Source organism: Phocoena phocoena, chromosome 3 (assembly GCF_963924675.1).
Source record: "Phocoena phocoena chromosome 3, mPhoPho1.1, whole genome shotgun sequence".
Taxonomy (NCBI): Eukaryota; Metazoa; Chordata; class Mammalia; order Artiodactyla; family Phocoenidae; genus Phocoena; species Phocoena phocoena.
The window spans coordinates 106,829,681-106,853,271 of record NC_089221.1 but is presented as its reverse complement, the minus strand read 5'-3'; the positions used below and the strand labels follow the sequence as shown (position 1 = coordinate 106,853,271).

The 23,591-nt window shown below is 38.8% G+C and overlaps 1 protein-coding gene and 1 non-coding gene across 4 annotated transcripts in view; one reads left to right on the top strand and one right to left on the bottom strand.

Moving 5' to 3' along the window:
- The first annotated feature begins 6,121 nt into the window (after window positions 1-6,121).
- On the top strand, window positions 6,122-6,224 carry LOC136121746 (U6 spliceosomal RNA). The gene has a single exon (XR_010655765.1). It is a non-coding gene; the product is annotated as a U6 spliceosomal RNA (small nuclear RNA).
- Window positions 6,225-18,688: 12,464 nt separating this feature from the next.
- The window catches only part of SLC12A2 (solute carrier family 12 member 2), a 106,764-nt gene continuing 101,861 nt past the window's right edge, over window positions 18,689-23,591 (bottom strand). For 2 of the 3 annotated variants that reach the window (XM_065875285.1, XM_065875287.1), the window contains 3 exons: window positions 22,987-23,122; window positions 20,076-20,143; window positions 18,694-18,829 (listed from right to left, as the gene is read on the bottom strand). In XM_065875285.1, coding sequence (XP_065731357.1) covers window positions 18,694-18,829; window positions 20,076-20,143; window positions 22,987-23,122 — 340 coding nt within the window. Of the gene's footprint in view, window positions 18,830-20,075; window positions 20,144-22,986; window positions 23,123-23,591 lie in introns of all 3 variants that reach the window. The other variant, XM_065875286.1, reaches the window with a different exon arrangement.

The window sequence follows — 23,591 nt, the reverse complement described above, 5'->3', positions numbered from 1 at the left end:
TCAGCGGCCGAGGCTCACGGGCCCAGCTGCTCCGCGGCATGTGGGATCTTCCCGGATCGGGGCACGAACTCGTGTCCCCTGCATCGGCAGGCGGACTCTCAACCGCTGCGCCACCAGGGACTAATTGTTGTTAAAATATTGGAATGAATATTTTTTTTATTAAAAAATACTTCTAGCATGAATGTTCTTTTGTCAAATCTTAACATTTTTTTGACATATTGTTTTAGATCTTTTTAAGAAAAAGAAAATTTAATTATATGGTAGAAGGCCCATTCCTGATAAAATACTCCCAGTTCCTTCCAAGAGGTAATCAGTAATGTGAATTTGGTATTATTCCTGGGTTGAATTTATACTTTTAAAAATAGATGTGTGTGGGCTTCCCTGGTGGAGCAGTGGTTGAGAGTCCGCCTGCCGATGCAGGGGACCCGGCTTCGTGTCCCGGTCCGGGAGGATCCCACATGCCGCGGAGCGGCTGGGCCCGTGAGCCACGGCCACTGAGCCTGTGCGTCCGGAGCCTGTGCTCCGCAACGGGAGTGGCCACAACAGTGAGAGGCCCGCGTACCGCAAAAAAAAAAAAAAAAAAATGTGTGTGTCAAAAAACAATATGCAATATTAGTTAGCATTTAAAATTTTTCATAAATTCATCCTATTGTATGTGAAACTTTTTTTGTTAACATCACATTTTTGAAATTTAATGTTGACACATGTAACTCTAATCCATTTATTTTAATATATATTTATTATATTTTACCTATCATTTCAAGATGTTTATAATGGGAAGATTTTCAGGTAACCAAGTCTGTTAACACTACCAGCACTAGAAGTTCTCAACATCTTCAAATACAGTTTTTAATTTCTTTCCCATTATGCTTTCAGGAAAAAAAAACCCAGGAGCAAAGACTACAAGATAAACATTTTTATGTTCAGGGCCACCATTTCCATTGTAGAGTTGTGCTCACTAAAATCCTATTGGTAGACATTGATTAATATTGTCATATTGCTTCCCAGGGTAGCTGTAAAAATAAATCTGATTCACATTAGCTTATTTGATTATCATGTTCAGATATTTCCTATTTAGTAGTTGTAAATGGCACCTCAAATTTGCTTTAATTTGTATTTCTTTGAATTTGCACTGGAGAGACCATTTTTCCTGGATAAATATTTACATTTCCTTTCTTGTTATAAACGGGCATTTAAAAATTTTTGAGAGATCTTTATATTGGCTTAGACTTTTGTGATCTTTCAAGAAAATGGCCACTGCTACTTGAACTGAACATATTTCAATGGCCAAATAGACACTTAATCCACACTCAAGGCCTCAGCTAGAGCAGGCAAAAAACAACTTCTTCTGGATCTTCAAAAGCAGAAACAGAGAGGTGGACACTCCAGTAGAAAAAACTACCACAAAACCACCCTGCATTGTCACTACCGTTGAGGTAAACAGAGCCACAATTTCAGTAAAATGGATTGCAGATTCAATTCATTGTAACAAAATCCATTGAGAATCCATTTTGGGCAGGAACTGTCTGTCCTAAGGCAAGGGGGAAGTAGGAGCTTACACTCTTTGGTGTATGGCAGGAGAAAGAGGAGGATGACCTAAGGAAAATAAAGACAGATGCTTTTTTCTGGTTCCTTTCCCAGCCCCATAAGATAGAAGCATGATAGAAAGGGAAAGGGAGGAGACCAACTAGGGGCTGGCTACCTCCCCTAGCGCCAGTGAAGAAGGGAGTTCCCCAGTGGTGGTAACTGGTGCCTGAGCTGTTCTGACCCACACCCAGCAGTAGCTCTGTCCTCCACAGAACTCTCAGATGACAGCAAGCTGGGAAAGCACTCCAGTTTGGGGCCTTCCTGGAAGCTTTTTACCCATTTCGTTGAGTGTCACTGTGACATGGGATAGTGATGGTAAGGAGTATATATTGTATTTGCCATCCTGTGGACTGAGCATGGGCTATTTTTCCTACTTCCCTTTTCTGCTTTGAACGCTGGACCTCTTCACTTAGTAGATTGTCCCTCTGAATGCCAGCTTGGCCTTCAACTTGGGTTTAACATTTTTATCTCTGCCTTCTCTGCCATCATCCTAAATGGTTCATAGATGAACATGTATCTACACATATTTCTAAATAATACAAAAAGCTTTCTTCTTTGTAATCTTCATATGCAATAATCCGTACTCATAAACAGGATTTTTAGTTCTCAAATAGAGATGGAGTCATTAGAAAATATTTTTAGTTGTAATAGGGGAGGACTCTAATGAATGAGGAATTTCCTAACCCCTTCCTACTACAAATTATTATAAAACAGATTACAGCCCTCCACCTCCATCACTACCACTCCTTTGGGCGAGCCACAAGTAGACTGCATGCCAGTTGTGAACCATGCCCTTAACAGGAGATTTGATGACCAAAACAGTACTGTTGGCACTGCCTACTCACTTTCCATCACTATCCAACATGCACAGATGAATGCACAGATGAATAAGGATGAAAAGAAAATGCATTTATCTTTTAAGTGGAGCTATTTGATTTTGACTCAGTTTAGAGTAAGATGGAGAATTTTGAAATAATTCTTCCTTTTAAGTTGACACTATTAATGTATATGTTTGTCGGCACCCTACTGACGTGTGAAAACGTGGTTGAAACAGTTTTTAAGTAAAAAAATAATGACCTACAGTGGAGAGCAATTACAAAGAAATTTTTCAACACTCAAGCCAAGTAATGGACCTTCCTCACTGGCCCTAACTTGGTGTTTAGATACATGCCAAGTACAGCACACACTCTACTTAATTTCCTTTGCTTCAACTTCCATTATAATTATGTTTCTTTTACAAATGCAATGCCAAATTGGCCTCCTTAGATGTTGGCCTTGCAGTTTAAAGAGTTTGTATAGTTCCTAATATAGTAAATTATCTACCACAAATATTCCAAACCATTTGAGGGGGGTGAGATTTTATTTTCCATACTTTTTAGAATTATGACTTTAAAAAAAAGTTTCTGTGGTTGACAAGTAATCATTTTTCCTTAGGGTGGGCACTAGAATTTAATCATCTCCTGGTTCCAGATATGCCCCTTTACTAAACTGAAATCTGGATTAGTCATTTAGCCTTTCAAGCCTCAGTTTCCTTACCTTTGAAATGCAGATGAAAGTATCCACTTTGCACACCTCCCAAGGTGAGCAGGGATCAAATAAGGTCATGTAAAAGCTTAAATATATTTCTAAATCCCAACCTTTGGTGAAGCCAGTTATGGTGAAGTCTAGAGAAAAATACTGGTTAGCGTTCTTTCAGTTCCAAGTACTAAAAGTACAATTTAAGCAGGATTAAGGTTAACAAAAATATGTTGGTTCAACATGCAAAAATGAACTGAATTTCAAATACTGGTACACCTTGTCTTATCATGCTTCACCTTATTGCACTTTGCAGATACTGCACTTTTTACAAATTGAAGGTTTGTGGCAACACTGAGTTAAACAAGTCTATTGGTGCTATTTTTCCAACAGCATTTGCTCACTTTGTGTCTCTGTGTCATATTTCAGTAACTTGCAATATTTCAAACTCAGTATTATTATATCTAATAAGGGACCTGTATCTAAGATATATAAACACTCTTACAACTCAATAATAAAAAGGCAAATACTTCAATTTAAAAATGGGCAAAGGATCCAAGTAGATATTTCTCCTAGAAAGATATATAGTGGCCAATAAACACAAGGAAAGATGCTTGACATCATTATTCACCAGAGAAATGCAAATCAAAACCACAATGAGATATTACTTCACATACCCATTCGTATGGCTAGAATTTAAAAGTCAGATTATAATAAGTGTTGACAAAGAAATGAGAACACTCACTGCTGATAGAATGTAAAACAGTGTGGCCACTTTGGAAAACAGTTTGGCAGTTCCTCAAACAATTAAACAGTGTTATCATATAACCCAGCTGTTCCACTCCTAGGTATATATATTCAAAATAAATGAAAACATAAGTCTACCCCAAAACTTGCACATGAATGTTTATAGAAGCATAATTTATAATAAGCAAAAGCTGATAACGCAAATATCCATCAATTGATGAGTGGGTTAACAAAATGTGGTATATGTGTACAACAGAATATTATTTCACCATGGAAAGAAATTATACATGCCATAACATGAATTAACCTTGGAAACATTATGCTAAGTGAGAAGACACAAAATACCATATATTATATGATTCCATTTATATGAAATAATCATAATGGGCAATTCTACAGAGACAGAAAGGATTCATGGTTTCTTAGGACTGGGGAGAAGGGGTGTGATAACTGAAGGGGATGGGGTTCCTTTCTGAAGTGATGAAAATATTCTAAAATTGACTCTGGTGATGGTTGCACATATCTCTCAGTGTACTAAAATCCACTGAATTACATGCTTTAAACGGGTGAATTGTATGGAATCTGAATTATGCCTCAATACAGCTGTTTAAACAAAGATAGTGGCTCACATACTGAACAGTCTAGGGTCCAGACCCAGTCTCTCTCCTGTTCACAGCTCTTCCTCCCTCTGTTGGCCTTCTCACTTGGCAGCAGAGATGATGACCAGTGGCTCCCCGATGGTCTTTTACCACTATGTTGCCCAGTTCAGGCTGCCATAACAAAACACCATAGGCTGAGTGGCTTAAACAACAGAGATTTATTTCTCATGGTTCTGGAGGTTGGGAAGTCAAAGAGAAACGCTTCAGCAGGATTCAGTTCAGGTAAGGACTCTCTCCCTGGCTTACAGATGGTCACTTCCTCTCTGTGTCCTCCCATGGCCTTTCCTCAGTATGTGCATGTGTTGGGGGCTGGGGGGAATAACACATTTTGGTGTCTCTTCTTCTCACAAGGACCCTAATCCTATAGGATTTGATGTCCAGCTTTATGACCTCGTTTTTAAACTTAGTTACTTCCCTAAAGGCCCAATCTCCAAATACACTGGAAGTTAGGGCTCCATCATATGAATTTTGCGGGAGGCACAGGCATTCAGTCCATAAAAACCCCTTTTGCAAGACCAGGTGAAAGACACACTTTTCACCCAAAGGTGCTAGTGAAACCTACAGCTGCCTGCTATTGGCTCAATTTGGATCATAAGCTTGTTTTTGTAACAATCACTTTGAGTAGCCAGGCCAGAGTCAGGTGTCTACCCCAAAAGCCAGGATGGGGTTAGCCCCTCTAAAACAAGACAGGAAAAGAAGGAAATTATAAGCACTCATCAAAGAAAAGAGGCAAACTGAGGCCAAATAAATGCTAATGCCTACCCCACAGTGCAAGGCTACAAGTCAGAGAGTCTGCATGCCAGGCTTGGGTGGGGCAGAGGCCGTCTGTGTGACCAAGGGCAAGTCTTAAACCTCTCTATGGCCTTAGCATCCCCTGACAAGAGCATTGAAGATAAGGGGAGACAAGACGTGAAAGTCCTTAAGAATCAGAAAATCAGAACTCCCAGAACTGGAGGGTTAGGAGGAAACTTAGTGATGCTCTCACTTGACAAATGTTTAAAAATCTACTCTATAAAAGCAGATGTAAGACAGCCTGATATGAGAATCAAAATGGCTTTCACATCACTAGACTTAACGAAATCCATTTGCTAGTTGTAATAATTTTAAGCATGTCACTTCATCTCCCTTGGCCTCACTTTATTTTATGAATTAACTCATAATAATAATAATAATAATAATGGATGTATTAATTAACTAGTTGGGGAGAATCCCTTCACAATGTTTATCATCACTGTGTACATTTGAGATATCTTGCAATTTTAGTTGTCAATTATACATCAGTAAAACTGAAATAAAAAAACAAAAAAACTATTCTTGAGATGAAATCTGCAAACGCAACACACTTTACAAATGCAGAGGCAGAAGTGACACACTCACATATAACTCAGATGAGCCATACAGATATAAGGATATTGGAGTTGCAACATAGGGAAATTTCTCTGGAATGTGACATCTCTAAGGAGAAGAAATTGAGCAGGAAATGCTGCCTTCTTGTAAGTGGTCTCATTAGTGCAAAGCTCTGGACTTAGGTCACAGTTTGGACCCTCGCTACATCATTTTGAGACCTTGTGCCTCTGAGAATCTTCTTCCTTGTCTATAAAATGGGGATGGTAGTGTTCACTTCACTTTGGCAGCACATATACTGAGATTGGACGGATACAGAGAAGATTAGCATGGCCCTTGTGCAAGGATGTCAGGAAAAGGCCATATTTTTTTAATGTATAAACAACAAGGATATATTGTACAGCATAGGGAATTATAGCCATTATCTTGTAATAACTTTTAATGGTGTATAATCTGTAAAAATACCAAATCACAATGCTGTACACCTGAAACCAAAATTGTAAATCAACTATACTTCAATTTAAAAAATGGGGATAATTCCTACTTAAGATATTCTAAGATTAAATAATGACGTAAAATGCCCGGCACCTAGTGGGTATTCAGTTAATCGAGGTCTTAACCTCCCCTTTCCCTCATCCGCGTGACAACAGCAGCCTTGGGGTTTCCTGCGGTAATTCTACCCCAAATGCTTTCCCAGGCAGTTCAGTTACTCGAAACTGGATGTTACTGAATGTTACTGAGAAAACCTGTAAACTTTTTCTATTCTGAGAGAGGCAAAAATGTGCTAAAAAGAAAACAAGAGTATCTCCTCTGCTCCGGAGGGCAAGACCCTGAACTTCTTCCATCCTCAAAAGAGAATGGAGGTATAAACATTCAAGTCACAGACTTCACAGTCCACAGGAGCCACATGGGGGAGCCCCGTCAGGATAAACACGGATTCCGCAGCCCCAAGCGCTCCTCTGCGGGTTAGGCGCGCGCTGCTCAGTGAGGCGCAGTCTCCACGCGAGGGCGAAGAGAGCGCTGGCTTGTGGGGTGGGGCCTCCACGTGAGGGTAAGGCGCACGCTGCCCCGTGGGGCGGTGTCTCCCCGTGAGCGCGAGACGCGCGCTGCTCAGTGAGGTGGAGTCTCCAGGTGAGGGTAAGGCGCGCACCGCCTTATGGGGCGGGGCCTCCACGTGAGGGTAAGGCGCACGCTGCCCCGTGGGGCGGGGTCTCCCCGTGAGCGCGAGACGCGCGCTGCTCAGTGAGGTGGAGTCTCCAGGTGAGGGTAAGGCGCGCACCGCCTTATGGGGCGGGGCCTCCACGTGAGGGTAAGGCGCACGCTGCCCCGTGGGGCGGGGTCTCCACGTGAGGGCGAGGCGCGCGCTGCTCAGTGAGGTGCGGTCTCCACGTGAGGACAGGCGAGCGCTGCCTTGTGGGGCGGGGCCTCCACGTCAGGGTAAGGCGCACGCTGCCCCGTGGGGCGGGGTCTCCCCGGGAGCGCTTGGCGCGCGCTGCTCAGTGAGGTGGGGTCTCCACGTGAGGGCGAGGCGCGCGCTGCCTTGTGGGGCGGGGTTTCCACGTGAGGGTGAGGCCCACGCTGTCTCGTGGGTTGGGGGTCTCCACGTGAGGGCGAGGCGCGCGCTGCTCAGTGAGGTTTGGTCTCCACGTGAGGGCGAGGCGCGCGCTGCCTTGTGGGCGGGGTTTCCACGTGAGGGCGAGGCCCACGCTGCCTCGTGGGGCCGGGTCTCCACGTGCGGGCGAGATCTGTCTTGCCTCTCCTCTAAACCGCAGAGAGCCGACGAGGTTCCCCCTAGCCAGTCTTCACTCCGCTCTGACTGGCATTTGATAAAACTGAAGTCAGAATAAGGAAGAAAGATGTTTTTAAAACTATAAAAGGTATTAAAGTTGAGTTATTTTCAAGACCCTCCCCCTCCAATCAAATAAATGGTGAAATTTGAGAACTGTCAAAAAGAAGACCGAAGGGTACGATCTAAGTCATAATTACACTTGTACTAACTGTAAGAAGAGGGCGCAGACAAGGAGAGAAGGGAACGAGGAGAGGAGGGCGGGCGGGCGGGATTAGCAAGGTTTCTTCAGTTGGTCTGCACCAGAGTTGGGCGTGACCCGGGTTAAGCTGGAAAATTCCCCGCTCCATTTAGGCCCTCTAAATAGAGGAGTATGTCAACCTTCAGTCTTCTCAGAAAAAGGACCTCTCAAAAGACTGGAGGTTTAACAACAAATGAGGATTTGCTTCAATTTGTGTATTTTTTGACACAAAGTTTTCTCAAAACAGCGGGCACCTGTGGGTCCGAATTGTTCAGTAATCCTCAAAGAACGAAAGCCACTAAGAAAAGCGTTTAAAGGGCAGTTGAGGTAACAGCCGGTGCCTGGACTTGGCCAAGCGGGTGAGTAATTTCTTAAGTACTTTGACACCTAACTAAACACTGGCTCCTTTTCCTCTTCGACTTGAGCATTTCACCCCCAGCCCTATCGCCCTCTGTCAAGGGTGGGCTGGAGCCCCAGGGCTGCTCCTGACACGCTTTCCCCCAACTTGCTTCTCGCGCCGAGTTTGGGGGTCAAATCGCCTGGAATCGACCTTTTAAAAATGCCTTAAAGGAGGGCGCCCTCGCCCAGCTGCCCAGCCCCCCGTGTCCTTGGGTGTCATCTCGCGTTCTTCTCCTCCACTGCCTCCCCTTACACGATTCTACTCCTTTATATTTACTGAGGACCTGTTATGTCCCAGTCACTGTGCTAAGTATTAGGGAGACAGCCACCAATAACCACTTATTAAATGACCCCTTCTGCAAATAATGATAGCCTAGTGATTAGCATGAAGGAAACAAAATAAATTCTTGAATTGAAATAGTAGTTGTTGCAGGTTAGGTCTCAAGAATTCAAGCATACATCTTATGCATATCATTACTGTGTGGTTGTTACCACTAGAGCACTAAATCAAATCGCCCATTTCAGAAAGCTCCAGTCCTAATAAGGCTCCTGTTCCTGTAATTTCATTCATCCATTCTCCTGTTATCATCAGCCTTCCTCTCTATATAATTAATTTTTTCACTAATTAATTAATTCCCAAATCCTATATTGAAAACTCCTAGCTGTTCACAACTGAGATAAGCCACTGGAGATACGAAAATGAGTATGTCAGTTAAATTAATAGGGAAATCAAATATATAACAATGCCAATGGCCCAAGAAAAAAGATGAGAGGGCTGCAGTTCGGCAACGGGTGTCAGAGAAGTTGACTTTTGAGATGTGTCATAAAGAAAGAGCAGGATTTTGCCAGTTGGGAAAAGTCATGAGTAATATTTACGTAACATTTTCTCATTCATAAAGTATGTATAAGAGCATGGGTTTGGGAGGCAGTTGGTCCTCAGATACTTGGCAAGACAAGGCATTGATGGCACATGCTTTTTCACAATGATAAAACAAATTCGTTCAGTTTTTAAATATTTCACCACTCCCACTTAGTTCCAAAAATGTATTGATACTACAGTATCGGTGAAGAAGTTGGAGTGGAGTGGAAAAGAGAAAGGATGTGAAAATCCAGGGGTAGCCCTAATAATTTGAGTATGTGCCATATAGTCCTGATAGTATTAATACTTCACCTATCAGTCAAGGTTAAATGGAAACAAAATAAACTACATGGTCCATAGGGTTCATACGATTAAAAAAACAGTTCTTTTGTTCATCATTCATTTCATTTATTCAGACATTCAGCAACATTAAGTGCCCACTATGTTGTAAGCCCTGCTTAAAGTCACTGCTCCTAGGGTGCTCCCAGGATGGTGTAAAACACAGAACAAAGCAAGTAACTCCAGTGTCGGTGGTGAGGCTATGGCAGGGGCAAGTGGGTGAGCACAGAGGGGCAGAGAGGGGGGACCGCTAATGCAGCCTGGTGGCACCAGAGAAAACTTCCCAGAGCAGTTGATTCTGAGCTTCCTCTTGAAGAGCAAGGTCAAGGACAGACCAGCCCGTGAAACTGAGATGTTCAGCTGCTTGGAAGCAAAAGCTCTGTGCAGATGGTTAATCTGGCTGGAGTAGAGAGTTAAAGACACAGGACAGTGGGAGCTGAAAATGAACCTAAAGAAGTTCATTTTCAGAATGACGTAATTAATATGAGAGGCAAAGAGACAAATGAGAAACCTGTTGTAATAATGTGAACTATATGATCATTTTGGCTCATCCACAAAGTCCGGGTCTGAGTTAGAGGACTAGAAGAGAATAAAGATTTGGACTTAGTTTTAAGTGGCCTTCGCTTGGGTGTGCTGAAGAATTTAGCAAAGAAACAGTGCAAAGGATACAAGTCAGTGGATGTAGCTCTGAGGTGGCCCTCTAGTTCCTCAGGAATGCACCCACCAGGTTCAGGGGATATGGAGGGAGAGAGCCTTCGGGAGAGAGGAGCCCAAAAGCGTGGCCCACATCAGTACCCAAGGAAGGGTCCGTCTCCTCCAGGTGTGGGAATCATTCCTCTGCCCTGACTTTAAAATCCCGAACTCTTTCTTAACATCACGTTAGGATTAGAGCAGGCCTGACGTGGTCAGTCTCACAGTGTTGGAAATCGGAACTGATGTCATAGCTAATCTATTGGTTGGAGAGAGGTAGAAATTTGAGTCGCTTAGGAGGAAAACATCAATAAGATTGGGTGATGGATTATCCTGAGGGGTGAGCAAGAAGATGGCGTCACTCACGGTGCCCTGAGTGGTTGAGTATTTTCTTATTTCTAATTCAGAAGAGATGGGGGAGAAAGAGCTCACATCAGCTAAACACTGTCCATATGTCACCTGTTTACATATTTTAACTTATTTAAATTTCACAACCCCTCTCTGAAGTGAATAGTATTATCCTCATAGTAGAGTCGAGGAGCAAGGCTTAGAGGGGCTGTGATCACAGTAAATAGCAGAGTCAGGACGGGAACCCGGGTCAGTCTCTCTGGAAAGCCACGTCTACATTTCTATTTCCTCTCACAAGAGGACCTTCCAGTATGTTTATACTCAACTTCCCTGAAAAAATATGGTCTCCTGCAGTGAGCAGAAAATAATATTCCTTTCACTGTACTATACTGGTGACTTTCTTCTTCATCATTTTTTTAAGTTCAAGAGATAGCTCTTGTTTATCAGCTATTCCAGTACAACAAGTTCATCCAACAGAACATGTCAGCTCTGTGCAACCTGAGCTCATGTGCAGCTTTCTGCCAAGGAGCTAATGTTGTGCCGTGGTTTTAGAAATAGAAGAGTATCTTTGATATTTTGGAATACTTAAGCCTGTTGGAGATAGGAGCATGACTTTTCCTTTATCTACATCCTGCTATTTGCAAGATAGTGATACCTTTTGGAAACTAACGATTTTTTTTCATAGATTTGTATCTTAGAGTGTACTTTTCTGGGATTAAGAGGAAAAAAACTCATATTCCATGTGATTTAGGAAGGGGAGAATTAAATGTAGAGCATTGCTTCTCTATTTTTGTTTCTTTAGCCGTGACACCTGAGAAAATTAATGGAAGTGATAAATCCAAAAATGTCTCTTCTAAGGATCAGAAACAAATCCAATTGAGAAAGGAGAAAAAAAATGTAAAAAAGAAAATGAATATATCAGGTGTATAAAGTTTGAGATTATCAAATCATGCTCGAATTGCTAGAAATTTCAATACATAGGAATAAACATTTAATGAAGGATTATTAAAACTGACACAGCAAGAAATAGAAAACCTAAGTAAACTGTAACTGTGGAACGAAATCAGCATAATTTAAGTATTGCTTCTGAAGAAGTCTCTAGTCCCAATTGTGTTGGTAAATTATTTCGGTGTTCAATAGCTAATTGGCGTGTTGGGTTCCAGACCCTGAAACTTATCTTTAACTCATGTTCTAAACAGCTCCTTTATCTTCCTCCCACATGCACACCTTTCCCGGGACTTGCTCGGCTTCCTGTTTCAATTTCACCATCCACCTGTGGCCCAAGCCAGAAACCTTGATGTCATCCTCACCTCATCCCCTAGTCTCTCCTCCTAACCACACTACATTCTATTGTCTTTAAAAACTCTTTCCCAATATGTTTTCTGAATCTAAACTCTTTCAATTCTTCCTGCTACTCACTTGGTTCAATACCCTCCACTCCCCTGACATCTCTCTCTACAACTATTTTAATGACCTTCCATCTGATACCCATGCCACCAGTGCCCACTGGCTCCCTCTACTGTAGGCTGGCGGTAATGTATGTCTTCTCCAGAGAAGTTAATCCTGCACTACACTTTTAAAATCTTTTTGGGGCTTACCATTGCATGGGCATGGTTCAAGGGTAACAGGGTGAGCTGCTGAGAATTTAGTGCAACATAGTAGGAAAAATCAACCAAACTGCTTTCAATTTCTTTAGAAAAAGTACAGTACTGTGCCTATTTTGGTGAGGGAAGACTCTGCTATTACCATTCTAAATGCATTTCTAAATGGCTATTGCATTTCTAGATACTGTAGGAAAAGCAGAATCTTCTGTGATCTGGAGCCTACTAACTGAGCTTTTCTGGATTTTCCCATGAGGACCATTGTCAGGGAAAGGGGAAGGGAAAGGCTGGTTCTTGTTCTGGGGTTGGGGGAGGCTGACCCCCCAGTGTGGGCAGGGACTGGGGTGGGAGGGAGTTCTGGAGAGATACTTCCCTAAGGAGAAAGGACAAGATGGGTGTGCAAATGGAGTTGCTGCAGACTAGGGAATCAGGAATCCACTGCCAAATAACCCTGTGAACAGAAACTTTGAGTCAGGGATGGCTGGGTTGGAAGACAGGGAGGGGAGTGGATTTGAAGCATTTGGCTGCAGAGTTTGGAAACCTAGTAAAGCTGTCAGTGGCTTGGGTTTGGCCTGCGAGCTGTTCACCTTTGAATCAACCTCTGGAAGCTGGGCAAGCCATCACTTGGAGAAGGAACCAGCCACTGGTGTAGACCAAAGAAAAAAGCTGAGGCCCTTCCCTAATTTCCTGGGCTACATAAACCCCAGACTGCAGGGCAAACCCAAAGAAGAGGGCATGGCTTCTGAAAACTAATGAGGTTATTGTAGCCATCAACATACCACGTTTTTACTACAGCTGTTGTTGAACCACTGGGATTGAGTTGTTTTTTTCAGAAGCCATAGAGCACACTATGCAGTGACAGTCTTACCTGAAGAATCAAGTGAAGCCAAGAGAGGCAAAGGAGAGAGAAGGAAAGGTAGAGACAGAACCTTAGAGTCTCTGCTTTTACACAAACTTGAGTCTCTGAACTGAGCTGTCTTCCTGGACTTCTTTTTCTGTTAGTGTGCTTTAGGTTCTATTCCTACCACTGAAGAAGATCTAACATAAAAGGAAAACACTGAGGAATGTGGAAGGGAGGTCAGTATCTGAATTCACAGCTGAGGACATGGAAATAAGTGTACCCTGTGGAAGAAACTCAATAGATAAGGCATGAGTAAAGGACAAAGGCCACCGTAAAGAGAGGGTTATACTGGGAAGCTGCATTTGTGAAGGGGAGGACTTTCACTCAAAGCAGAGATTGTTTGGCAGGAGCAATTAGATTTTAACAAACTCTCCAGGTGATTCTGATGCACTAAAGTTTGAGAACCACTCTTCTAGTGAGTGTTTCAATACATAATACATCTGTGCTTCCTTATCTTCAATTTTCTGAAAAACACCAACTGTGAAATTTATGTCAAGAATGCTAAACTCACAGGTGCATGGATAGTAAACAAAGGATTATCTTTACTGATGGAACAGCCATAGAGAAAGACTACCTGAAAGAGTTAGGTCATACCTCTGAGATTAGTACCATGTAGCTAAGAGGAGATGCTGATTAAAATCAACAGATTTTAAAATTCAGGAAAAAGAACAAAAAAAAGAAACAACAAAAAAACTAACTTCCATTCTTTACAATTCACTGTTTCCCAGAAGGAAGAATGAATGCAAGACTTTTAGCCATAAAAGCAGTCTTTCACAATCCATGAACCTCTCTTGGAGTGTAACTTTCCATCCTACTACCCCCACCCCAATTCCCAAATAGTTCTTGTCATCTTTTAAATGTCTTGACTAGTTAACACTTCTAGGAACCTCAAAGGAGTTTTCATGGCTTAAGCAAAAATGTTGTGTGCTTGAAATAAAAATAACCTGTGTTATATTGTTCATACAGATAAACTCTTAAAGCTCACTCCTTTTCAAACTGTGATGACCTCCTTTTAAAAATGGGTTACTTGGGACTTAATTTTAAAAGAGCAAATGCAATCATATCTTACAGTAGTAGTTGTTATATGTCTTCTGTGTACTATATGTAAATCAAAAACACACTGCCTCCTTACTTTTAAAAGTTTTTGCTCTGTTATTAGAGATATGAGCTGGATATGAAATTATCCTGTAAACTACTTCCCTTTTTCAGACAGTTAACACTTCCAGAATAAAATCTCCACAATTCTCTACCCCCAAAGCTTAATTAGCAGTATTCTAATGAAATTTTGACAAGTACCGAGTCTGGGAGGTCTGTTTTTGCATTCAGTATCCATGGATCACTGATCCTATTCTGTGGATTAAACAAGTAAATTTCATTTGTAGCTGTGGGCAGAGTATCTTGCTAATTGGCATTCATATCCCCAAAAAGTGGAACAAAGGATATGTGTTAACAAGACACCATCATTTTTGGGAATGAGTTCCTGATCTGTGAGGACAGCAGCCACAAGTAAGGCTGCAGGAAGAGACATATTCAGAAGTCTTCACATTTTCCTCTAAAACAGTAGTTTCAAACTCTTAACCTTGTGTAACACAAAATTCAGTTGTAGCTTCAAGGGGAAAAAATGGGCTGAAGTTCTTAATGCTACCATTTAATAGCCTACCTGAAACTCCTGTGCCACACGTAAAACAGGTCTATAACCATTGCCTCCAGACTCTATAAGAAGACTGAGTTCTTCAGGTATTTTAATAGTCTACAAAAGAATCTATTTCTAACTGATTAGCCCACCAATACCTTTTATGTATCTACTATCTGAACTAGCTAAAAAGTACTTTCTGATGAGGGCATCCTAGGACTTCTGCTGTCTTTACTCAGATAGTTAAACTACCATCTATTTCCTCTGATCCTACAGACATCCTGTTGATACATAAACAAAGACAGAAGTGTATCAAAGCATTTATCTTTTATTCCCAGTGAAAGAACAAAAAAACCCTGCTGGCTCAAATATGTAATTACATTCCTGTTTTGAAAACCACTGGATGCTCTGATGGTAAATGCCACATTCATAGCTGCCTTTGAATTCTCATAAACACCCCATACACATAAAGAAGTGAGCAAACTGGCCCGAACAGCAGCTTATTGGAGAATAAGCAAAAAGCAAAGATCATACAATGGACACTTACATTTGTTTCAGACCTATTAGGTAGCCTGTGGCCAATCTATACTTGTAACTGCAACTTGCATTACCTGAGCACACACTTGCTGGGCAGATAAGTGAGTAGTTTGGAGATGACCAATCTATTCCAGCCATTAAGTTATGGATCAGGCAGCAGTGAATGTATAATGGCGACATCCCTGAAGATGAAAGATCTGTGCTCTAGGCCAACATCCTTTGTTGACATGACCTTGGGAATTTGCTACAATGCTCCAAGCTAAATAGCAGAAGAGAGAGAAATAGCTATCCTGAACATATAACACACCTACTGTAATGTTCAAATGATAAAGTGAAACTGCTTTGTAAAACTGTAAATTAGCTTTGCCAAAAATCTTAGAAAGAAAAGAATCAGATTATACTCAGGGGCTATGAATCCATTTTAATCTTCTAGTTTCCTCATTCATAACCATGTGATTTAACCAAAAGACAAAGCAGAATTAGAAAAGTTAAATCATTTACAAAATATCAAAATGAGCTGCATCTTATATGGCTCAGTCTCACTGTCAATATAACTAGTGATTATTCCAAAGGCTTAAGGATAGTGAAAAATTTCAAACAACTTTTCCAAGGTGTGAATATTAAAGTAAAAGCCATTTAAAAAACTCAGACATCCATGAAGTAAATTGTATAAATGTGGTTAAATCACAAAGTTGACATAGATTTATAAAACATAAAATATAAGAGTAGACATTAAATTGTTTTAATGAATCCACTTCCTTTATTGCAGTAACCTCTGTACAAAGCAGCAACTGCAATACTCAACAGTAAAACATTAGAAAAGCATTTCTGTGACAGTTATAGTACAGTATTATCAAAATATTACATTTTCAAACTTAGTAGATAAACATCCACCAGAGCTCAAATCTTTAAATTATTTTTCCATAGTCTTTAAAAATATGTACTGTTAGAAAGCATAAAAAAAGAATGTAAAAGGAAACCTAAAATACAAATGAAATAATGTAACAAATAAATATTTGATTTAATTAACTGTTAATAATCACCTTAACACCACCATTCTCTAAACCCACTGAATTTTTACCTACAGAAATAATGACGTGTCATATGCCATTACATAATTATTTATTTCCAAGTTATCACCAATGATTAGAACTTAAAAAATTTTGGCATTAAAATAATGAAATTCAGCATAAATAAAATAGAGTAGAATAGCTTCAACACTAGCTAGCATCTCTAAGAATTAATTGCTGAAATTTATTAGAGCACTACAACAACCTTGAAAATTTTGACCTGGTATCTAGTGTTAAGTGAAAGTAATGCATTATTTTTTAAAGTGAAAAGCTTCTTAACATTATTTCACAGACAATATTACCCTCCCCCATTATGCATATTTAGATATATTTTATGTACTTTATACACATATGTATGATGCACGACATTTGGTTCCTGCAGTATAGATCACAATGATGTTTTCCTGAATGGGAAAAACTTAAAAAAAAAAAAAAAAAAGTATGTGTACCTGTGCACATTTCAAGATAGCAGCACTCAGTTATGCCCTATTAACCATTTTAAAAGCTCAAACATATTGTTTACTGAATAATATGACATTTCTACTGTCTTTCTCTCCAAACACTACAAAACCTCCAATAAATGGTACAATGCTATGAGTTATAACATTGGAGAAAACTGTTAGAAAAACAATTACCTCATTCTCTTAACATTCTGAATTTAAAAGTATTATCAGATCTCCTTTATGGTGTTAACTTAGTTCATACTCATGCAGCAAAAATATTGCACTACTGAACAACAGTAGTAATTTTATAGATTTCTATCAAGATTCATGAAAACCTACATAAACTCTGCACCAGTGAAACTCATACCAATGAACACACTGAACAGTACTTTAGATGAAATGTTCTCCATTTTCTAACTGAATAACTGTGAAGTTATATGCCCTTCAAATGATCACCTTTCTTCTCCATGAAACCTGTCTTTCAATCTGTGAACTCATGTTTACTGAAACAAAAAAATTTAATCTGATGAATCTTGATCACTTTAAAATGCAAAAAACCAGCAACATGTCATTATAAATACACATATGCATCTGTGTATGCATATACATATACACACACACATACAGATATGTAGACATATTATCCCTTGAAATGTTTCTAGGAAATCCTTCCTTGAATAAAAAATGAAAAACTTCACATTAATAATTGCATATAAAGCTTTTAGTAACAGTACATAATGCACTGTCAAAACGGTACTAGTAGACTATGATGTCAAAACAGACATTTCAAAAGCACAAACTGGCAGTTTTTCTTAACACAAAAGTTTTAAAGTATTAAGAATGGATTAAATTTAAATGTTCAGAATAATCTGTTCAAACCTGAGTATATTAATTAAGACTATGAGCTTGACAACTGAATGAATTGAGCCTAAAAACATTTCACTAAGAAACCAGTGGTCCATTTAACCATTCAATGAAACACTAAATATTTTAATTATTTATAAAAAGGATGATATAGTGATATTCCATGTGTTTATTGAAATATTCTATTAAACAACAATGCTTTGTCTAATTTTCCTCCAGAAAAGTCTTTTAGCATTTCTTAAAAGTTCCTCAGATTTGAGGAAAACCCTAAATTAGGACAGATCTTTCTTCTAATAAATACAAACGATCTTAAAGATTTTTGTCTAAAGAATGACAATATGTGATTTTTCAGCATGGTAATATAGAAGTACTGGATAAATCTTCAACCTTCCCTAAGGTTTCAAGAAATAGTAATCAAATAAGATATAAATAACAGCCAATTAGAGGTTTAAAAAAAAGAAGTCTATTTGGCCTTTTTTCCCCTAGATCTATATTGATACATATTCATGAAAACCTAAACTTGGGGTCACTTTTTGGTTCCCATTTTTTTTCTTGCATTTTCATTAATTCGCCCTAATTCTCACCTTTAATATCTGACAGACACCTTTACAAAAGTAATAGAAAACATACAGTACTCAACACTAATTGGTCAGTGGAAAAAGAAAAGCAGTGTCCATTTTATTTTAAGGTGAAAGAGACTAGAAATAAAAATAGCTGAAGGCAAAGTTTGACATTCTACAAATTTATAAAAGATATAGTGATGAAATTTGGTTAATTTCAGAAGGCACCTCAAGGCTAAAGGCTTTTTGTACTCCTTTCATCAATCAAAAAATAACACACTTTTATTGCTATTCAAGTAGCAAAGGAAAAATTTACTCTCACAAGCTTCAGTCCAACAACAAGGAATCATCATTCACTAAGATAGAGATAAGGAATTGACTAAAACTGAAGTCTCCATACACATAGCAATGGAGCAACTTCTCTGTGTGCTTTCAAATTAATGAAATAGTGAAATTAAGTCAGTTTGCCATTGTGATGTTAACGTGTCATTGAAGATTTCAGTGATAGCAGTTACTTCACTAGGCACTGAAGTACCGTCTGGAGGGCTGTCCACTGTGCAGACAGAACATTTAAGAATAGAAGGTAAGGACACTCTGATGATTCCCACGGACTAGGAGAATTGGTGGTAGGTCCTTGGATAGAGCTTCTAACCATGCCATGTAGAGAGCACTAGACACAGCACCTTTTCGTGCAACTGGGAGACTCCTGGTATCAAAAAAAGAAAGGAAATTAGACAATGCATTTAAGTTGAGAAGAATAAAATGTAAGAATTACAAACTAAGTCACAGTAATAGTAACTAAAAACTACTATAGTTACAGAATATTTTTGAGTGCAGGGAAATTCTGCATATTGTTTAGTAACTACTCACATATAATTATTCCCATTTTTTTCAAGTTTGAACAAAATATTTCTCAAAAATAAGAATAGCAAATAAATATTTCTATAAACCCTAACACATCTGGTATCTAACATTAAACCTCAAATTTCCCCTTAGAATTCTTTTAGATAGAAATTCTTCTATCTGAATTTTGATAGTGGTATCTATACATGGACAAATGAAATTCAAACATAATTAATTCTACATATTAATGTTCAATTTCCTTTATCTCTCTCTGGACTCTCATTTCCATTTGTAGATAGTGATAGTATGTCCAGTTGCTCCACAGAGTGTCTCTCTCCAGATTTCTATGTTTTAGTGACTTCCATTACAGATACTTAATTATCATCAGCAAAATCTGAAATTTTCTGGTGTATTAAATATTTGTTGTTAATCAAACTAACAATCCTTTGGTATTACTTTATTTCATCATTTGGCATGTTTCAGAGATCTGAGCCTTCTTTACCTATATAAGGGCCCAGGCTCCAGGACTGAGAAAATTTGGGTTCAAGAAAGATCTAGCTAACCTGGTTTTGTGGAGGAAAAGCCAGAGTAAGCATAAGCATCGATATTCAATGTGAAGACAATGCGTTTAGATGTAAATTTTGTGTGTGGGAACTTGGTGGGAATTGAGATAGGAACTACTTTTTAAATTTAATCCTCCACATAACTTGATGGAGTTATTTCTATGAAGCAGCTGCCTGGGATCGACGTTTTAACTTGCAGCCCTCATACCCCACAAATGTTGATGGCTATGCTGTGGTGTTTCCAAAGCCAAGGGATTTTTTAAAAGTAGGAAAAAGGATAAAGGAAAAATCGCAGAATAAACTATTATGATAAAGAAGTACTTAGATTCATGCAAGCTTAAGGTTAATATCTTTGTTTTTCTTTCCTCCTATCTTAAATGATTTCTTCATATGCTTAAAGCAAAGTGTATTTAATAAGTATTTTTCCTCATAACCACAAAGTCATTATGGATGTTATATAGATATATACTTGGTAATAGAAATGAATCCTAATTGAATTATCATAAAATGAATACCCAAGGAAATCTTTGTATAGGTATTACTTACATGACAATGATATTAGCTGTGTTTGAATGTTCCTTTAATAATTCATTTAACCTGATCTGCCGGTATGTCTGAAATAAAACAGAACAAAGTCATTACTAGACCTTTTGAAAACTGGAATTTACCCTGGTTCATAAAGCTATTAAGTAGACAAAAAGAAACCAAAATCAATTTTGGTATAATAAAAATATCTTTTCCAGAATTAAAAAAAAAAATTAATGCTTTGCACTATCCAAATATAATTACAACTTAAAGTAGATTTAGTTTACACCACTGGTTCCTCTCACAACCAATTGCAGTTCTTTTTTTTTTTTTTTAACATCTTTATTGGAGTATAATTGCTTTACAATGCTGTGTTTCTGCTTTATAACAAAGTGAATCAGTTATACATATTCATATATTCCCATATGTCTTCCCTCTTGCGTCTCCCTCCCTCCCACCCTCCCTATCCCACCCCTCTAGGTGGTCACAAAGCACCGAGCTGATCTCCCTGTGCTATGCGGCTGCTTCCCACTAGCCATCTATTTTACGTTTGGCAGTGTACATATGTCCATGCCACTGTCTCACTTTGTCACAGCTTACCCTTCCCCCTCCCCATATCCTCAAGTCCATTCTCTAGTAGGTCTGTGTCTTTATTCCCGTCTTGCCCCTAGGTTCTTCATGAATTTTTTTTTTTCTTAAATTCCATATGTATGTGTTAGCATATGGTATTTGTTTTTCTCTTTGACTTACTTCACTCTGTATGACAGACTCTAGGCCCATCCACCTCACTACAAATAACTCAATTTCGTTTCTTTTTAGGGCTGAGTAATATTCTATCATATATATGTGCCACATCTTCTTTATCCATTCATCTGTTGATGGACACTTAGGTTGCTTCCATGTCCTGGCTATTGTAAATAGTGCTGCAATGAACATTTTGGTACATGACTTTGAATTACGGTTTTCTCAGGGTATATGCCCAGTAGTGGGATTGCTGGGGCATATGTTGGTTCTATTTGTAGTTTTTCAAGGAACCTCCATACTGTTCTCCATAGTGGCTGTATCAATTTACATTCCCACTAACAGTGCAGGAGGGTTCCCTTTTCTCCACACCCTCTCCAGCATTTATTGTTTCTAGATTTTTTTGATGATGGCCATTCTGACCGGTGTGAGATGATATCCCATTGTAGTTTTGATTTGCATTTCTCTAATGATTAATGATGTTGAGCATCCTTTCATGTGTTTGTTGGCAATCTGTATATCTTCTTTGGAGAAATGTCTATTTAGGTCTTCTGCCCATTTTTGGATTGGGTTGTTTGTTTTTTTGATATGGAGCTGCATGAGCTGCTTGTAAATTTTGGAGATTAATCCTTTGTCAGTTGCTTCATCTGCAAATATTTTCTCCCATTCTGAGGGTGGTCTTTTCATCTTGTTTATGGTTTCCTTTGCTGTGCAAAAGCTTTTAAGTTTCATTAGGTCCCACTTGTTTATTTTTATTTTTATTTCCATTTCTCTAGGTGGTGGGTTCAAAAGGATCTTGCTGTGATTTATGTCATAGTGTTCTGCCTATGTTTTCCTCTAAGAGTTTGATAGTGTCTGGCCTTACATTTAGGTCTTTAATCCATTTTGAGTTTATTTTTGTGTATGGTGTTAGGGAGTGTTCGCATTTCATACTTTTACATGTACCTGTCCAGTTTTCCCAGCACCAATTATTGAAGAGGCTGTCTTTTCTCCACTATATATTCTTGCCTCCTTTATCAATGATAAGGTGACCATATGTGCATGGGTTTATCTCTGGGCTTTCTATCCTGTTCCACTGATCTATATTTCTGTTTTTGTGCCAGTACCATACTGCCTTGATTACTGTAGCTTTGTAGTATAGTCTGAAGTCAGGGAGCCTGATTTCTCCAGCTCCGTTTGTCTTTCTCAAGATTGCTTTGGCTATTCGGGGTCTTTTGTGTTTCCATACAAATTGTGAAATTTTTTGTTCTAGTTCTGTGAAAAAGGCCAGTGGTAGTTTGATAGGGATTGCATTGAATCTGTAGATTGCTTTGGGTAGTAGAGTCATTTTCACAATGTTGATTCTTCCAATCCAAGAACATGGTATATCTCTCCATCTATTTGTATCATCTTTAATTTCTTTCATCAGTGTTATAATTTTCTGCATACAAGTCTTTCGTCTCCTTAGGTAGGTTTATTCCTAGATATTTTATTCTTTTTGTTGCAATGGTAAATGGGAGTGTTTCCTTAATTGCACTTTCAGATTTTTCATCATTAGTGTATAGGAATGCTAGAGATTTCTGTGAATTTTGTACCCTGTTACTTTACCAAATTCATTGATTAGCTCTAGTAGTTTTCTGGTAGCATCTTTAGGATTATCTATGTATAGTATCATGTCATATGCAAACAGTGACAGCTTTACTTCTTCTTTTCCGATTTGGATTCCTTTTATTTCTTTTTCTTCTCTGATTGCTGTGGCTAAAACTTGCAAAACTATGTTGAATAATAGTGGTGAGAGTGGGCAGCCTTGTCTTGTTCCTGATCTTAGAGGAAATGGTTTCAGTTTTTCACTATTGAGGACTATGTTGGCTGTGGGTTTGTCATATATGGCCTTTATTATGTTGAGGAAAGTTCCTTCTATGCCTACTTTCTGGAGGGTTTTTATCATAAATGGGTATTGAATTTTGTCGAAAACTTTTTCTGCATCTATTGAGATGATCATATGGTTTTTCTCCTTCAATTTGTTAATATGGTGTATCACACTGATTGATTTGCAAATACTGAAGAATCCTTGCATTCCTGGGAGAAAACCCACTTGATTATGGTGTATGATCCTTTTAATGTCCCACTGTAATTCTTGATACATATGTCTTATTTTTTTTTTTAAATCACATGGAAGATTAATGAAAAGGAAGTAGGAGAGAAAGAATACCTTGGTCTTATAAAGTTCAAGCTCGTTATCTGTTATTCGCCATGGTTCATCTTCTTTCATTTTATCGGCAATATCTTGTTCTTTATCATCTTCATGAAGTCTGTATGGCTCAATCATTTCATCAAAAGCTACAATACTTAGAAAAACAGAATACAGATAATTAACCTTATGCTGAATTACTTAACAGTAAGATCTTAAACACTAAATTATAACTTGAAAAATTATTGTAATTATAACTATAGAAGTTAGTGTTTTCCAACCATCGTGCTCCCTTCCATACTCTGACTATAACAATCACTCTGGCAATTTATTTTGAAAATAGCAATCACTAGTTTCTCTAACTGATTAGAAATTTAGAATCATATTCATTATAAAAGAACTGCAATTTTAACTGCTAGTGCAGGTTTCCTTATATCTGCCCCTGCTCCTATACCCCAGCCCGCCAACCTAAATAAATTTCATCACATAAGCCAAAATGATCCTGTTAAACAATAAGTCTAATTGTGTTACTCCTTTACTCAAAACACTCAATTGCTTTCCCAGTTCAAGTACCACTGAAGAAAAGTAGTGTAAGAAAAGGTACTAGAACATTTTGAAGGGAGGAA